This window comes from Procambarus clarkii, chromosome 19 (genome assembly GCF_040958095.1).
Source record: "Procambarus clarkii isolate CNS0578487 chromosome 19, FALCON_Pclarkii_2.0, whole genome shotgun sequence".
NCBI classification, from domain to species: Eukaryota; Metazoa; Arthropoda; class Malacostraca; order Decapoda; family Cambaridae; genus Procambarus; species Procambarus clarkii.
Genome location: NC_091168.1, coordinates 22,336,301 through 22,355,002, shown reverse-complemented (window position 1 = coordinate 22,355,002; position 18,702 = coordinate 22,336,301). Strand labels below are relative to the sequence as shown.

Sequence of the window (18,702 nt, the reverse complement as noted above, 5' to 3'; positions counted from 1 at the left end):
ACTAAACCTAGGTCATCTGTAGTTTTCCTAGGTCATATGAGTGTAAAAAGAGACTTCGAACTAGGCACCCCACAAGGAGGTGGCCTCAGTCCTACCTTATTGAATATATTAATAAACACGCTGTTAAACTCTGTACCAAGCAAACCCAACGTGCACCTCATTAGCTATGTTGATGATATAATGATACACACCACTGGGTATGCTAACACGCAGAACACTCTTAACTCTCTATTAGACTACCGGAAATATGCAAATAAGGAAAATGGAGATTTGTCATATTTTACACAAATCCAGCTGCAGTTTAAAAAATACCATGAATACTTAGCGCAATTCAGGGTGATTGCACATATTTGGAGTTTTAAATTACGACTTTTTATACCGAAAATATGCAATTTAGTGAAAACGGCTATTTCTCATTATGACGAGAAAAATGGATGTCAGTGCAGTCTCTCTACGGCAGATGGAATGCCAGTCACAAAACAAACAAAAGCAAAAAAGTTAAGACTGCTATTGTTCTACAATAGCAGTCTTGTCCTACAGTTACCTAACGGAGACACAGCACCGCTTCTGTGCCAGATAAGTCCTCTACGGGCTCACCATAGCCCGTGCTACTTTCCCCACTCCTGTGCCAGGTAAGTTACGGGCTCACCATAGCCCGTGCTACTTGGAACTTGTTCCGAGAACACGTGATATGATAGAATAGGCGATGATGGAGCAGGCCGAATCTCTTCCTAGAGAGATTACCGTGACAGCCATATTTACCTAAATTGACCTGCAGTTTTCAAAATACGATGCCTGTTGGAAATATGACCAGGGTTATTTTTTAGCGCAATTGCATATATTTTGGAATTATAAATTACGATTTTTTATATCGAAAATATGCAAACTAGTGAAAACGGTGATTACACTATGTAATCTTTTTGATATAGAATAGGGTAGCAGCATATTCCTGTTTACAGCTAAGATTGTTAAAAAGAACGATCGTTTGTAATATCGCGGGAAAAATGTTAAATATTTTGAGTGGCGCCAGACCAGGCATTGTCATATTTCCTAATTATATTATCGTGATTCAATAAATAATACAATGGAATCTTCACAAACTTTAACTTAATATAGTTTTTATTAAAAAGTATATTTGTATTTAGTTATTATTTAATGTTCATAGTGAGTGTTCAAATGTACAGTATGATATCCAAAATCCTTGAACCCGAGCTTATGACGTCACCCTCTGCGGAAAGAACTTATAAAAAAACAAAAATTATAACTTATTTCCATTAGTTTATAATTAAGAAAGGCTATGCTTCGTTAAGATAGATATGTTTAGAGTGTAACGATAACGAATAAGGTGATATATGTATATATTTACGGGGATTTGTTGAGCCATAGGGGGGTATAGCGTGACCCGGGTATATGAGGAGCCAGTGTACCGCCACCAACACTGCCGCCAGTATCTGCGTCAGCGACTACGGCCAGAGTTCCCCTTCATGAGTGGTGTGTATGCCTCTCTGTTTGGGTTTGTGTAACAGTGGGCGTGTGTCGCTGGCTTCCGTACATGTGTATACTATATGTATGTGTATACTGTATGTACACGCTCGTCGGCAAATATTGTAACGCTGTTTCATTTTTCCCGGTCTGTGTGAATTAGCGAGTAAGGTAACCAAATGTGTCCTAGCGGAGCCAATGATGACTCACACAATCGTAACCTAACCTAGCCTAGTCTACCCAATCATAACCTACCTAGCCTAGTCTACCCAATCATAACCTACTGAGCCTAGTCTACCCAATCATAACCTAGCCTATGCAGTCGTAGCCTAGTCTACCCAATTCAATCACTCGGTCAGAGCTTTAATATACCAATGTGCTTTAATATACTTACTAATCTCTCATCTCATTTTTTTTCTTGCAATGTATCTGTTATTATTTTATTAATTCTGCTAGAATTTACCTACTTAAATTTATCTGTTAGATTAAGGACCTGCCCGAAACGCTGCGCGTACTAGTGGCTTTACAAGATTGTAAATACTATGCTATGTATTCTCAGAAACCCAATGTACCTTCTTGTATATAAATAAATAAAATTGTAACCTACTCTACCCAATCGTAGCCTAATCTACCCAATCATAGCTGTTACCCAAACATAACCTACCCTACTCAATCCTAAACTACCCTACCCAATCATAACCTAGCCTAAATATATGAAACGTTACCAAACCAGTTCAGGGAGTTGTAAATTCAGAGTCAGTATGCTTGGATAAAGATGACAGTAGACAGGAAAGTGTGAACAGACAGCATTGACAGTTCGGTAGGTACAGACACCACAATAGACCTTCATACGAGACACAGACCAGAAAGACAAAGTTCTATGCAAAGGCATTTGCAGACATATCTTCTGGAAAGAGAATTTATTAGAATGCATGTCTTCTGTAGAAGACCCTGAAAAAGTGCAAGCTGATATTAATAAAGTTTTTAACTGGGTAGCAGAAAATAACACTATGTTTAACAGTAATAAATTCCAGGTACATATGGATTGTGAACATAAAGACCTTAAACGAAATACTGTTCTAGGTACAAAACATAATCAAATCTGCCCATAGTAGGAAAGCAACATGTAAAGGATCTAGGAATAATGATGTATGACGACTTCGTTTAGGAAGTGTCGCCCAGTGGCTTGGTGGGGCAGGAGTTGCTGCGAAGACGTTTTTAAATAGCAGTGATGAATGATGGCATAACTTTTGGCTTTTTTTTTTTGTATCCTGCATTGACATATTGACATCATTATCAAAGACAGATAGATTTTTAGAACAATGAATTAAACTACAAATATCATAATCAAACATGCAGCAATGTTATTTTTTCTGACAAAGAAACTATGAAAAGAAGACTGTTAAAATAGTATTGGGGATTGAAAACCAGAATTGCTTTAGAATTTGTATTGGCCTTGAGCTCATTCAGGAGAATGTCTGTAAGTTTTTTGAAGATTGACATTGAATTAGTCACCAGTGTGTGGAGACTTGAAACTGTTGATGTTCTCTGTGAATTAATAAGTTGTATTAGGGCTAATGCAATAGTTATGGTATCAGTTGAGATGTTCAGTAAAATGACACTGGATTGAATGCTATACATGCAGTAGCCATGTACAGCATGGCTACTGTACTTATTATACAGTTTAATTGCACACTGTACTCATTGTACTTTTTGTACATACATTATTGTATTTATCATGAGATGCATTCTTTATACATTCGTGGTTCTTTATAATGATTGTGGTCTTTGTTCTCGCTGCATTTACTATACGTAACTCATTTCACCCTCTGTTCCTTAGACCACCACTTTGTTTCTGTTGAGATATCCTGGCGCCTTTGATACCATTTTGGATTGCTGTTTTGTATACAGTACAGTGAAACCACAATCTGAAATTTAGTACCTGTACTGTAATTGTAATTTTTATTAATGCAAATTTTTTGGGATTTATTAATATTTGTAAAGTTCAATTTTGAGTGGGGTTTAAAGAAAATGGTGCTCTAGCATTGAAATTGCATATACTGTACAGTACTGTAATTTGTTACTCTGATGATATTTTTAATTGTTCAGCATCCAACTTGGGCCTTGTCTTCCTTGACATGAAACACACCATGTGTATTCTTTGACATTGTTTATTATTTACCTTAAAAAGTTCCACTAGGCCAACGACTGATTTCCCCCCAAACCATTAAGCATATTGCGTAACATCTTGTGATTATATTTTATTCATTTACTTCACTTTCTTGCAGATTTGGGGCGTCATAATCCAGAATGGCTTTCAACTTTGGAGGAAGTAAGTTATAATAAAGTACATTTACCTTGCATTTAAATTAAGCTTATAGCAAGATTCAGTATAATTTGTTATCTACTTGTCCAACATAGAAAGCATTATTCCAACAGAGTAAGTGAAAGAGAATTTAATATGCTCAACCAACAGGATCTTGTACATAACCTTATGCAAATTGTTTTCTTGTTATTGAGCCATTTGATATAAATTCAAGTTATTGAAAACTGTATACTATATACTAGGCAGGTAGTAAGAGCTAGTGTCTGAGGCGGCAGATATGTTAACTACCCAGACACTGGAAAAGTTCTTACTAATGTGCCTGTGGCTCATTTGGGTACTAAGTTTCCCTGTGTCCCCTTGTTCGCATACCACTCGTGTTAAATGGTTTATCTTTATCTACCCTGTCAATTTATCTGAGAATTTTACAGGTGGTGATCATGTCTCCCCAAACTCTTGGCTTCCAGTGTCGGGAGGTTTAGTACCAGTAGTCTTTCCTTGTAGCTCATACCCCTCAGCTCGAGGACTAGCCTGGTGGCATACCTCTGAACCTTTTCTAGCTTCATTTTGTGTTTCACTAGATATGGACTCCATGCTGGAGCTGCATAATCCAGTATTAGTCTGACATATGAGATAAACAGTACAAGGTTCAGAATGAGTCCTTACACAAGTTTCTAAAGGCCATTCTTATTTTTGCCAGCCTTGCATACGTCACTGATGATTTTCTTTTGATGTGGGTTTCAGAGGACAGGTCTGGCATGATATCCCCCCAGATCTTTCTCTCTTCCCAATTCCTTAAGGAATCTCCCAACTGGTACTTTGTGTTTGGCTTTCTGCACCCTAGAGCTATCTTTATCACTTTACATTTGTATAAGTTGAACTCTATGAGCTATTTGTTGGAACATTCCTTCAATCTGTCCAGGTCATCTTGTAGTCTCTTGCTCTCCTTCTCTGTCATAATCCTTGTCATAATTTTAGCATTATCAGCAAACACTGAGAGGAATGAGTCTACTCTCTGAAAAATCATTCACTTACTGAATATCAGAAACAGGATTGGTCTTGAATACAGAACCCTGTGGTACTCTGCTGGTGACATCTGAGACAGGTGACATCACGACATTTGTGTGTGCGTTTTGCACCTCTGCTTTTCAGTGTTGCTATTTTGTACATCCTGCCATGCCTTCTGGTCTCGTATGGTTTTATTCTGTGTGCAGATTTAGAACCAGTCACAGTATTTTCCAAGTGTAAATTATGACGTGTGTCTCCCACCTACAATCTAGGGAATATAGATTTAATACCTTTGTGTGTGTGTGTGTGTGTTTACGAATTAGTACGTGCTTGGGTGTGCGATTTATTTCTTCTGTAAATTGGCTGTTAATGAAGTAAATGAATTACACTATTGTACTATGACATTTTTGTGTGGGATTTACAAAACCCTTGGTCAGATTATTTAATATACTTTAACATTAAATGTTCAGAAAGCATATTTGTATATTTTTTCTAGTTTATAGAATTGCAAATATTGAACTTGATCCAGTTAGTCAATTAGTAATAAGAAATAAGCATATTGTGGAAAGTCAGTGACATTGTAATATACAGTATTGTTACAGTATTAATGTATTGTTTAATTGCAGGTAGTGGAACAGCTGGCACCAACAGCTTTGGTTTTCCAGTAGCACAAACAACTGCCAGTACTGGATTTAATTTTGCTAACACTACAACAAGTGCTGGTGGATCTACCTTCAGTTTTGCTCCTGCGCCTCAAGCCACATCTAGTTTTGCTCCTGCGCCTCAAGCCACATCTAGTTTTGCTCCAGCATCTCAAGCCACATCCAGTTTTGCTCCTGCATCTCAGGGCGCGTCCAGTTTTGCTCCATCTCAGGGCACGCCCAGTTTTGCTCCTGCATCTCAAGCCACATCCAGTTTTGTTCCTGCGACTCAAGCCACATCCAGTTTTGCTCCTGCAACTCAAGCCGCATCCAGTTTTGCTCCTGCGACTCAAGCCGCATCCAGTTTTGCTCCTGCGACTCAAGCCGCATCCAGTTTTGCTCCTGCGACTCAAGCCGCATCCAGTTTTGCTCCTGCGACTCAAGCCGCATCCAGTTTTGCTCCTGCGACTCAAGCCGCATCCAGTTTTGCTCCTGCGACTCAAGCCACATCCAGTTTTGCTCCTGCGACTCAAGCCGCATCCAGTTTTGCTCCTGCATCTCAGGCCACATCCAGTTTTGCTCCTGCTTCCCAGGCCACATCCATTTCAACTGGATTGAACTTTGGCACAGGCACTACAGCTACTCCTGGGGGAGCTAGTGGAGGATTCAGTTTTACAGGAACTCCTGCCACCAGTGCAACAGGAAGCATCCTTGCATCTGCCATCAGTGGGACTCCCCAAACAGCAACAGGAAGCTCCTTCAGTTTTGCTGCACCAATCTCTACGGCATCTAGTGGCGGGTTTTCCCTTTCTGGTACCACTCCTGCATCAACAACTGGATTATCTCTGGGAACGTCCACTGCATCGCCATTTACTTTTCAGCCCAAACCACTGGGTGGAGGAGCAACAGAAGCTGCCAAGACAACAACATCCACAACTACTCAACCAATTCTTGCTTTTCCAGTTTCCAAGTCTTCAACAAGTATGTCTATAATTATTTTATAGTCTCTTTGATTTTGTAATTTTATTTAATGGCATTATTAATGAGGCCTATACAGTATTATAATTATTATTAATGTACATTTTTTTTATACAGTACAGGGGTACCTCGGTTTAAGAGTTTAATCCGTTCCTGGAGACGGCTCGTAACCCGAAAACTTGTAAACCGAAGCTAGTTTTCCCATAAGAAATAATGGGAAATGAATTAATCCATTCCTGACTACCCAAAAACTTCACTTCAAAAACTTCACTTCAAAAACTTCACTTCAAACTAAATTTTATGCCTAATTCATCCAAATCTTCACTACAAAAGTATGCTCAAGTTATTACTTATCTCTGCTGATGACTCCTGTTGGGGTATGGAAGATGGTGAGGAGGGGGGAGGAGAGGTGTTACTGTTTGGAAGGGAAGTCCCCTTCCATTATAACATCAGGCAGTGGAGTGCACTCTCTGGCATGTTTTGCCTGCATACCACTAGGACCAGCTTGTGGCTCACTGCTTGCTTGTCTTAAGAATCTGTCTAAAGACGCTTGTTTTCCCTACATTTTAACACTTGTCTGTAGTAAGACTACATTGTCATTTAAAAGGTCAATGCAACTGCCTGCTGCAGCTTTATCTGGGTGAGTTTTTTCAACAAAACCTTGCAGTTCTTCCCATACTTCACACATTTTCTTAATGAGGAAGGGACATCCTCTACTGCCTCTACTCACAACTATTTTCTTAGGTTGAACCTTACCACTGGCTTTCTTAGGACCCATGGCGAGATGTACAATAACAACTTTTATGCTCAAATGGCCAAAAATCCGACAAAAAACTGTAAATCCTTGTGAAGAATTCAGGCAGAATTCACTGGGCACGAGACACTGGTAAACTGAGGCGCAATCGCCGTGCCACCACGTGCTAAGTTGGCCCGTATGCATATCAACAAACTCGTAACCCGATACAATGCTCGTATCCCGATGCAAATTTTTTCTACCAAATCGGGCTCGTAACCCGAAAAACTCGTAAACAGGGACGCTCGTAACCCGGGGTTCCACTGTATATATTTTTATTAGTTTTTATTTATTTTTATTTGAAATAGAAGATTAAAAGTAAAATGTACTCAGATGTCATTTTATGAGTTGTGGAGGAGTAAGCGAGTAAAAGCATTAGAAAGGGTTGACTTGTAGTGTTATAAATATCCAAATGAACAAGAGGATCAATATACAGTACTACCAAAACCTCCATAAGTGTGTGCTTAATATTTCATGTCCTAAGGAATGAGGCAGATGGTAGAACATTTCCTTAAATGATAAGGATATTACATTATAAATTCACAATTGTATTGCTGAGATTTGAATACACAGTTCTTTTGACAAAATCTAAAGAAAACATAGGGTCTGCGAGGCATTTTTTGCTTGTTTAGAACCCATACATGTTTTTTTCTGAATGGAGCCCCTTGTGGATCTCTGAAGCTATCTTTCTAAGATTGCTTTATATTAAAAGGTCACATCAGGCGCAGCTAGTTCTGTTTGGCATACCGGGGACCAGAGCATGGACCTGGCCCCCTCAAAGATGCAGAAAACAGGTGACAGTATGCCCCTCCACCTGTGTCATACAGCTCCAAGTCTTCTCCTTGGGAGGATGCTTTTCTGTCTCAGGTGTTGGGCAAGCCTCTTAGGTAGGCCTCTGGGGTTGAGGGGAAGCCTGGGGGAGTGCCCTTGGGTTCCTTTCAATCCTGATTATTACTTGGTTCAATATGTGGAGGGTCTTTTGTTGCAGGGGGGGGATAATTTTTTTTTATGATTAATATTGACAGAACATCCTCTTCCCTCGTTCTTGTTGCCTACTTTACGTGTTGATAGTCGAATGTCTCCAGAATGAGGTTAACAAATCTGCCTGTCCAAATGTCTCCTCTTCTTGCTTTGTAGGCCATGTCTATTGCTTTTGAGTCAAATTTGCCCCCCCTCCCCTGTACCAACAATCATGATTTATTTTTATCTGCTCTACTATAATCTCTCTAATGACCATTATTAATGACCATTATGCGAGGCCCTCTTGTTTTTCATTTAGTTCCTCCTTTGTCCATGTTTTGCTTGCTGGTGGGCTGTAGACATTTACAATTATCAGTTTATCACTTTGATTCTAAACCTGCGATGCCATTATGTCAACTTCACGCGGGTTTTTTATTATTACCACCATTACCTTAAGATGTTCTTTCACTAGCACAGCCCACCTCCACCCTTCCTATTTTTCCTGGCAAGCCTTAAAACTGAAACTCCAAACCATGGGAATACTACAGCATTTAGAATATTTTGAAGTTTTGTCTGTTAATGCGACAATATCTGGGACCTTAAGCTGAATTATATCTTAGCTCCAGTATTTTTTCTCGCTCCATCTATGTTGGTACAGTATATACAATTTTCAGGAACAGGTTCCCTCTCCCTTTGTTCTTTACTCCCCTTCCACTTAGATTTTGTTGCTTTGTTTTTATGTACCATTTCACTGACTTTCCAGTCCCTATCACTTTGAAGAAGAAATTTTTTTTCTTTATTTCTATTGCCATTTAGACATTTCACTTCAGCAAAGTTTAGTTTCAGCTTTTCTGTCTGTCTTTGAGAGGTCTTGTTTTAATAACCAAAATTTCCAATCCTCATCACTGCAATTTCCAGGTATTTCTAAGCACTTCTGTCATATGTTTCACTCCATTAAATGTCACCTTTAAGGGGCAATTCTTGTCTTCTCATGTTTCTCTTTCCTTAAATTAGTAATTTTTTTTTTTTGTATGTGAAGCCTTCTCCAAAACCTAGCATTTCTAGATTTTCATCTTTTCCACCCTAGATGATATTTCCTTTTCTAAAGATCCAAACATTATTATGGACACATCCATCTGCAGTGTTTTGTACCAATTTACTGTTGGCTATACTAATTTTACTAGTGGGGCTTGTATTTGGGCTCGAGTTCTGGTGTTCTAAAAGGGTGCTATCAGGTACTTGGTTAATTTTCTTGGGCTCAGTTGGTTTTGTGTGGCTTTGGTCTGTGTTCGCTGGCCTGGTTTCTCATCGTTTTGAGTGCTTGCTGCCTCTCCTCCCTTGTTGGCCCTTGTTCTCTCTGAATAGATTAGCTTCAGAGAGCCACGAGGGGCTCCCTCCAGAAACTCGGCATTGATTGTAAAGAAACACCAATTTTTGGAGGGGCCCTGGTGATTTCCTGCCTCCCTCTTACCCTGCAGGTTCGTCGGTTCATCTGCGTTTGTTCTTCAGGTCCAATACTGACATAGGGAGCTAGCTGGGAGCCAGGGCAGAGCTGCCTGGTGGTGGTAATTGGTACTAAGGAGTTTGAGCTCGTTTGAGTGATTCCTTTAATTCTGTGTGACTCATTTGCAGTACAGTAGTTGTTTGGCAGTTCTGATGCTTCATTTTCTGTGAATCCTCCAGTTGTCTGTAAATCTGTGCTGACTTTCTGGAAAATTTCTTTGGTGAAGTGGCAGATTGTCACCTGCTCTCTCTGCCTCTGTGAGGAGGGCCAGGTTCTGGGAACTAGTCCCTGGTAGGCACAACAACTAGGTGCAGTTTGTGACTTATTAGGGAGTAAGTCTCAATGAAAAGCCTTTCCATTCTGTTGTGTTCTGCAGTCAGATGATTAACCATACAATTTATTTTATTCTTATACAGGTAATTCTCTACTAGGAACAGCCACTACTACTACTACTACATCTGGAGTCACCACTGGAATTTCTCCATTCTTCCCTACTCAGACTTCTGCTCCTACTACCACCACCTCTGTACTTGGTAAATTCATTCACATGTTATATGATGTTTGTCCTTCATTATCGAAGATGACCGTGACTTCAATATATCAGTTGAAGTTATCGGTTGAAGTCATGACTTGCACTTCACTTAGATTAAAGCAAGGGAGAGTTGCGCAAATCAGCCTAACCTGCATGTATTTAATGTGTCTTGAGATATGGGCACCATACTACTGCTGCATATTCCAGTTTTGGTCTCACAAAAGTGATGAACAGTTTCCTCAGTTTTTTCACCATTACACTCCACTCATAATGTTCTTTGTGTGTGTTCCTCTATTGACAGTTCACTATCCAAAACCACCCCTAGGTCTCATTCTTTATTAGTTTTATTTATTCCTTTCCACATTATTTGTATATTGTGTGTGGTCCATTTTCTCTGATTTCCCATTCATATTTATTACCCAAGTAATTACCAAAGTGTAATTACAGGATGAGAGCTACACTTGTGTCCCCTTTTCCCAGTACTCTTTGTTGTATAACGCTTTGGAACTACTGACGGTTTTGGCATCTATCACCTTCTCACTTAGCTTGCTAAAACCATTTACCACTGTTTGCAAAAGAAAACTTTCTAATATTTATGGCACCTTTGTTTCCTTATCTTGAATCTGTATCCTCTTGTTCTTGAAGTTGCTGGTTTCAGGAATTCCTCTTTGTCAATTTGGTCGAATCGTGTTATTATTTTGTATGAGGTGATCATATCGCCTCTTTTTTTTCTTCTATCATTTAGTTTTGGGATATTTAATGCCTCTCCTTGTAACTCTTGTTTTTCAGTTACAGAAGCCATTTTGTAGCATGCCTTTGCATCTTTTCTAGGTTATTGATATGCTTTTTGAGATATTGGCACCATACAGCTGCTGCATACTCCAAGTTTGGTCTCACAAAAGTCATGAACAGTGTGTGTGTGTGTGTGTGTGTGTGACCATCCAAGCCTCATCATTTTAGCATAATGTTTTATGTATATTTTCAGAATGCTCTTTCACACACAAACCATGCCTGTTTAATGCTTAATTGTAATCTAAAACTAGTGAATTGTTTGCCAGGTTCATCTTCCCTTGTTGGCACGACACCTGCGTCTTCTGCACCAGCTGCCACTACGACTGCTCTTGTCACCCTCACAACTGCAACTAGGTAATTACGTTTATATATACAGTATATACATAATTGAAAACAATTATTTCTGTGGGAACCTTCCCCTTACTAGCTACCTGAAGCTATCTTCCAGAGATTGCTCACTCTAATAGGATGCTTCAGTGGAGTTATGTTTGGCCTATCAGGGTACCAGAGCCAGGCCCCTCAAAGGAGCAGGGAGCGAGTAACAATTCACCATCTTACCAGGAGAGCATGCAGAAAGTCTATGAACCTTTACAGACAACTGAAGGGTTCACTGAAAACACATTTAAGTGGTTCACTTAAATGTGGTTTTTAATGTGGTTCACTGGCCACATTTAAGTTAGTCATTGACACTCCCAATGCAATGTTGTATTACTTTCTCTCTTCTATCACTACTTAAATGGATACAAAGCTTAGGTTCTGAAATGACTTGGGTAAAGCTGGTTTGAGGATAGTTTGGTTGATTTATGGAACAAATTAGCGGGTAACAAGATAGACGTGAGATTGCAAGATTGTTTCAAAGAATGTTGCATATGTATAATTGAGTTTGGTTAGGTTTAAATATGAGCTGCCTTGTATGGGCCAAAAACCATTCTTCATTTAAAGTACCTAGTTTCTTACATACTTTCACATTTCTACTCTCAAAAACCTTGCAAGTTGTGTAAGATCTTTTCAAGAAAGGTCTTGTGAGTTGTAATATTTGTATCATAGCTCTTGCAATTAATATTTCATATGTTTATGCTAATCAGAGGAATAGAAGCTATGTAGTGTTATCCATTCCTCAGTCCTCTTGTGGAGTGGCTTGCCAAGTGACAAAGTATGTGAATGTTGGTCAATTGGTTATGAATGAGTGTTGTCATGTGTACAAACTTTATTAAAAAGTTAATGTTGGTGTAATTTTTTCATACTCCATACATTTTGTGTGATCTATTGTTCTAGTTGTAGGAACTACCTGCTTTCATCACCTTAGAGCAATTGGATGATGTTTCCTGTACTACCTTTCAGCACAAGCAATGCAACCGGTGCTGTGACGCTCCCCGGAGCTACACCAACGTTGAGTGTTGCAGGGTTGGAGGAGAAGGTTAACAAATGGGTGTCAGAGTTAAAAGAACAAGAAGACCGGTTGATGAGGCAAGCTGCCCATGTTAATGCCTGGGACCAGCTCCTCCAGCAAGGTCATGACCAGGTCCAGCATCTCAGAGACACCCTGAATAAGGTTAAGGTTAGTCAAAGAAGAGCATTATTCTCACCCAATGATCTCTATTTTTGCTGAATATTTAGTAGAAACACACATACTCTTCCACAATGATATTTCACAAAACACACATTCTTCACTCTCACACTGCAAGTTGGGAAGGATTCAGCTACTACATAATAGTAACCCCTAACAATGGGAGGGCTCAAGATATTAGTAATGATCTATAATCCCCCACAAAATGACAGAAGATCCAAGCAGAAGTGCAATACAAAATGGGGCAGTTATTACTACAGTATCTTGGGGATAGATATCCCTCCACCCTCAAATTTCCCCCTCCCTCACTCTCGCACTGTTCCTGCCCCCACTCTTGCACATCGTACCTTTCCCTGCTGAGGAGTCTGAAACATCCTCACGGAAAGTAACAAGGTGTGTGAGAAACTCGACAAGAGGTTCCATGTTACAAAAAGAGGTGGTTAGAATCAACATTAGACCGTATAGTAGTCTCTGTTTAGAACCAGGTAACAGTGCCTTATGGGCTTTTATTAATATTGTGCAGTGCCTCATAAACCTTTATCCAGTGTAATCACAGTCCTTAGGTTAGAACTCATTCAAATGATGTCAAATTGTCTCACAAGACTCTGCTGTGCATTTTCCGGTATGGCCCACTTACCAAACTGCACAAAACACTTTAATGGGCAACCATGCCTACTTGTTGTAATGATAAAATTCAACAATATTTAACAATTGACAATTTGATTGCTGCTTAGTTCTTCATGTGTGGTGTATGGTGATGATTATTGGTTAATGAGTTTAAAGATTTTAGTTGTCACAACTTCAAAAATATTTGGATAAAAATAATGGCTGAGATAATCCCAGCTGTGATAGACAGCCCATAGTCATAATGTGGCTTTTTACTTTGTCCTGGCTGCAATTATGTGCAATGTCACCACTTTGCAATGGAAGAAGACTTCAGCAATGCAAGCTTGGATATACTAGATGTGAGCAAAGCATCTAGGATCAGTGCCAAAGATACACTATAAAAGTCATCCTATTGGGTTCTTTTACACATCAAATTTATAGTGTGTAGGGGCTTAGTAATACATAGCTTAAAACTGGTATCTCATGCTGATGTCACTGCAAATATTAGTGACATCATTGTCACTAATCCACACCTATGGATTGCGCTTTGGAGATTCCACACTGATTTACATATCGTCGAGCACTCCTTTGCACAACATAAGACAGTCGTGGAATTTCATTGAGTAAATCCCTTATTCTGTGTGAATTGTTTGGCAGTTTTTGAGGCTTCATTTTCTGTGAACCCTCTAATTATCTGTAAAGCTCCTCTTAACATTCTGAAGGCTTTTCCTGGTGTAGTGGCAGATTGTCACCTACTTCCTGTGCCTCTGTGAGGGGAGGGGGGCAGGTTCTAGCTCTTGTGCCCGGTAGTGTAAACACAACTTCCACATCTAATGTGATCTTTTAGTATGAAGCAAGGAGTCACTAGGGTCTCTTCCAGAACTTGGCATTTCATTAAATTTAATGCTGGGATTTTGTAGGTAAAATTGGTAAAAATTATGTACAGTGCTGTGTAAGGACTTTATTGTAAGTTTGGCATATACAGTACAGCATCTATAAAACTTACGAATGTCTGTTGTTTCAAAAAGCAAAGACTTGTTTGTATGATCACCATTCACTCTAATAACCAAACCCACATGTGAAATAATAAGATGGTGACAACATTTTGGTCTGTTCAGGACCCTTGTCAAGTTGTGACACAAGTCTTCATAAGGGTCCGGGATGTACTGAAACGGTCACTTGCATTACATTTCATGTATGCGTTGGTTTGTTTCATCCATGTTGTTATGACATTTTCTCTGCACCATTCAGACTGATCAGACTAGACTACAGGCAGAGTTGGACTTCATCCAAGGTCAACAACAAGAATTAGAGCAGCTAATAGAGCCCCTGGAGGTTGCTGCAGCTACCACCACTCCAGCACAACATCAAGGAGACCGGCAACGAGAAAACATGCATCATGTTGCACAGGTGAGGCCATTATGGATTAGAGATTTGCTGTATTTCAGGCAGATATGTCACATTGTCATAACAAGGCTCAATGTCATATCTAATGTAAAATAACAGGGCAGCTGCACTCTCATAATACATTTAATGAAAGTGATTTTAAACATTAAAAAAAAAAATCCGACAAAAAACCTTTGTAAATATGAGTGCATCTTTTACCCCAAAAAATATGGTATATACTATATTTAAATCCTCTCTCACAATTTGCAAGGCATTGGGTCAGGCATATTATGCAGTTCTTTGGGATTGGTTCACTAAATGAAGTACTGCACAATCTAGATGCAGATGATAATTCTTCAATCTTCTTAGCCCTTTGAGTAATTTTTCCACTTCGTCTTGAGTTGAGATTCCTCTATATATTCTATGGCGTGCTATGGAATTGACATTGGGTCCGGCTCTGAAATCCTCATTTTGTACACACACTTTGGAACTTTTTTTTTTTTTAATAGTGCCAAGTTGTATTGAAAGTATTTCTTTCTTCTTCATTATGTGTGTGTGTGTGTGTGTGTGTGTGTGTGTGTGTGTGTGTGTGTGTGTGTGTTACATTTATATTGAGAAGTTCCTGTTGAGTAGGGCTGTAGTTATATAATGTATCTCCCACTTTTAAGTGAAGAACACCACCTGTTCCTTATAATGTGGTTATTGAAAAATCTTTTTATTTCAGAGCCTTGATTCTCAACTTCGTCAGATGACTGATGACTTGTGCAAAATTATTGAACACTTGAATACAAACAATGCTGGGTCACAAGCAACAGATCCAGTTAATACTGTGGCACGTGTTTTATCAGCTCACATGGACACATTAAAATGGGTTGACCAGAACACTGCATTACTAACTCAAAAGATTGACGATCTTTCTCGTGTATCAGACGCCAAAATTAGGGATTAGAATGCACTTTTTTAAGGTAATAAATATTTTATCATTTTTTGTTTTGCACAATTTCTGTCAGTAGCTCAGCTTGTACATAGACCAGGAATTAGAAAACTGTGTTCATTTTGATTATCAGTGTCAAATGTGTAATCATTAGTAATGTACTGTAAAAGATGTTGAGGATAATCGTCTGCATACTAGTTTAAAGTAAATGTGTTTGTTCTGTATTATGTTAATTTGTTTTATATATGCTATTTGTACAAAGTTTAGTAATATATAAATTGTATATATCCCAATTTGTCTGGGGTTAGGTAAAACACTAAGAATAGAAATTTTTTTATAAGCTGGCTAATTTTCTGGAAGTTAAAAAAGTCATTTTTTAAGTTAAAAAAAAATGCTTTGAACAAGAAAAAAGCTGGCAGGCAGAGCTTGTGTTTTTTGAGGTTTTGATGTGTGAAACAAGTACAGTACAAAATAAATTTTTGAAGTTTACCTGGGCCATAAACTGCTACCTTGGTGCTCTTAAATATTTATGTATGGATTAGTCAGAAATGTTCGAGATTGAGTGACAAGACAAAATCGGCAACTTTACCCCAATATTCGATCACCATCGCTAATGTTTACCAGATGTTCAGTCACCGTCGCTAATGCTGTTCCAATATTGGATTTAATGAAAGTTGTTGAAGATGCTGTAGTTGGGTAATGATGCATTAGGTTCAGGGATAAATTGCAGAGTTGAAATATCTATCAAACTGATGAGTGGATCTAATAATAATATTAAATGTGAATGTTCAAAAAGCTTTTGATATAGGTGGTGAAACTTTGAACACTATGAAAATATTAAAAAGTTGTAAATGCAAATTTATAGTTAAATTAGAAAATGGGCTGAAATGAGAAATATCATTGTAGTGAAAGTCCATGGGACAAAACATTAGAACAGATACTGGGTTGGGATTTAGTATGGTGCGGTTCAATATGATTTAGTGTGCCCCCTTCCTCAGTGGGTGGTTCCTTGATGCAGGTAGGAAGGGGTAGTTTCTGCTCCTCCTGTGTGCTGTGATGGTGAACAAGCAAAATACACTGCCGTGTTTTTGCCATACATGGAGATCCATGCATTCCTCCTATGTCCTTCGTCTGGTAGAACTGAGCCTACCCAGTGGCTGCAGCCCTTGGAGAGCAATATGCTTCTTTGGCGAGGGTACAGGTAAAAAAAAAGGAAGTCGAGTGTGACCAACTTGAGCCAATTAACTTGTCTAATTGGCTCTCCTCATTAGGCATGCTGTCCCCCGTTGTCACTGGTGATTCCCGTGTGTATAGGGGATATGAAACTCATGGAGTCTCATTTTTTAAACCTGTTATTTTCTGGGTCACCTCACGTTGCTTACATCTGAGTTAAATGCTCAAAAGCCCCCTCACCTTAGTTATATTCTGTACTTGCTTGGGAGCTGATAAAATATACTCTCTTGTTCCATCTAAGCTCAATTATAGCTGTCCTGCATAGTCCTCTGTCTGTTGACCCTTCTTATGCCCCGTACCATACCAGTTTATGCCTCGGCTCTGGTACCTTTCATTTGTCCGCAGCCCAGAGCTTGTATGTTGAATTCACCATCCTGTCTCTACAGGATCATTGTGATCGTTACTGCTTTCATTACATTGCAGAGGGTCTGTAACATCTGCGCTACTGCTTCTATCATGCTTTGACCACTGCTCCTCAGGATGGACTTATTTCCTGCACGTATGGTCCAGACCATACTTGCCATGCAGTCCATATGGACAATTTATTATGGTCTGGGTCAGACCATACTATATTGTAGTCTATGAAAGAATTGCATAAAAAAAACATATAATAAAGGATATTATTATTTAGTGCTGTACACTAGAAGGCACTTGAATTGGCTAATTTTCAACTTATGATGTTTTATTTAACCTAAATGTGATATAGTATTTGAGTACTTAGCATTATATAATCCCAATAATTTTATTTTATATATTTCAGTTTCCTGTCGCCAATAAAGATGTTGAAAGCTGAATTAATTTATGTATCAGTATATGCAAAACCTGAGAGTTTACTTACCATGTAGACAGAGCCAAAATTTTGTTTGTGCCCTTTGTTAAACTGGGAGCTCAGCAGGAAGTCCTGTCCTTGTCGACCTACTCATAGTCCCCAGAGTGCTTGGTCCCCGAGCAAAGAGTAATGCCAGTTCATAAAAAGAGGTGAGACAGCTGGCAAACAATTACAGACCAATATCGAATCTACCGATACTATAAAAAATATTTAAAAATATTATTTACAAACAGCTCTACTCCTACCTTGTAAAATTCAATGTATTAAGTCCCTGCCAGTTTGGCTTCCGTTCCCAAAAGGAGTACCGCTGTTGCCATTATTAGTCTGCTTGATATAATCTATGCAGCCCTTGACAAAAATGAGTTCCCAATTGGCCTCTCCATTGACCTGGCCTTTGATACTGTCAACCATAACTACCTCTTACATAAACTTCACCACTACGGAATCTGAGGCATTGCTCTGAACTATATTCCATCCTATCTAAATATGAAGCCATCGGTGACATAACCTCCCCCATTCTACCATTAACTGTAAGAGGGCCACTGGGAAACATCTTAGGACCTCTCCTTTTCTTACATAAATGGTTTGCAAAATGTCTAACATTCTTGAACCTATACTATATGCTGACGATACTATGTTCATCTATTCAGAACCCATCCACCACACACTAAATAGTATTGTTAATAACGGATTAAAAAAGTCCATTCATGGCTGTCGCTCAAAAAACTCTCACTAAGCATAAAAGACCGACTACATTTTATTTGGAAGTAAATCATCAAATCAAATTCATCTTCAAGTAGACAATGTTAACATTTTTATTAAAACTGAAGGAAAGTTCCTTAGCCACACTGACAAGAGGCTAAACTTCAGCACCCACATACTGTACAACGCATAGTCAGAAAAGTCTCAAAAACGGTTGATATACACTCAAAAGTCCAATATTATGTTCCCTACTCTGCTCTCCTCTCACTATATTACTCTCTGATCTACCACAATCTTGCATATGGTATCTGTGCATGAGGTTCAACCATTGCAAATTCCCTGAATTCAGCAAAAATATGCTATCAGAACTATAACAAACTCTCTTCCGACAACACACGGCCCCTGTTTAGGTCCCTAAACATGTGAACGTCC

The 18,702-nt window shown here is 38.9% G+C and overlaps 1 protein-coding gene across 5 annotated transcripts; it reads left to right on the top strand.

The window, feature by feature from the left end:
- The first annotated feature begins 1,385 nt into the window (after positions 1-1,385).
- Positions 1,386-17,537, top strand: LOC138366230 (nuclear pore glycoprotein p62-like). Of its 5 annotated transcripts, none has more exons than XM_069327146.1 (9): positions 1,386-1,491; positions 3,771-3,814; positions 5,440-6,435; positions 10,106-10,222; positions 11,280-11,367; positions 12,355-12,571; positions 14,438-14,596; positions 15,297-15,537; positions 17,500-17,537. In XM_069327146.1, exons 2-8 carry the CDS (start codon positions 3,793-3,795, stop codon positions 15,519-15,521), a joined length of 1,824 nt encoding a protein of 607 aa, XP_069183247.1. In that variant the 5' UTR covers positions 1,386-1,491; positions 3,771-3,792; the 3' UTR covers positions 15,522-15,537; positions 17,500-17,537. The 5 variants fall into 5 exon arrangements, with proteins under 5 accessions (XP_069183247.1, XP_069183248.1, XP_069183246.1 ...); XM_069327147.1 differs by having other exon boundaries at positions 17,163-17,537; XM_069327145.1 differs by lacking the exon at positions 17,500-17,537 and having other exon boundaries at positions 15,297-17,410.
- Positions 17,538-18,702: the final 1,165 nt, after the last annotated feature.

Bases quoted from the DNA above. Each gene is read 5' to 3' on its own strand.
- LOC138366230 (XM_069327146.1), top strand. From the start codon at position 3,793: ATGGCTTTCAACTTTGGAGGAA. The intron at 3,815-5,439 runs GTAAGTTATAAT...GTTTAATTGCAG, and splicing joins GGCTTTCAACTTTGGAGGAA to GTAGTGGAACAGCTGGCACC. The intron at 11,368-12,354 runs GTAATTACGTTT...ACTACCTTTCAG, and splicing joins ACCCTCACAACTGCAACTAG to CACAAGCAATGCAACCGGTG.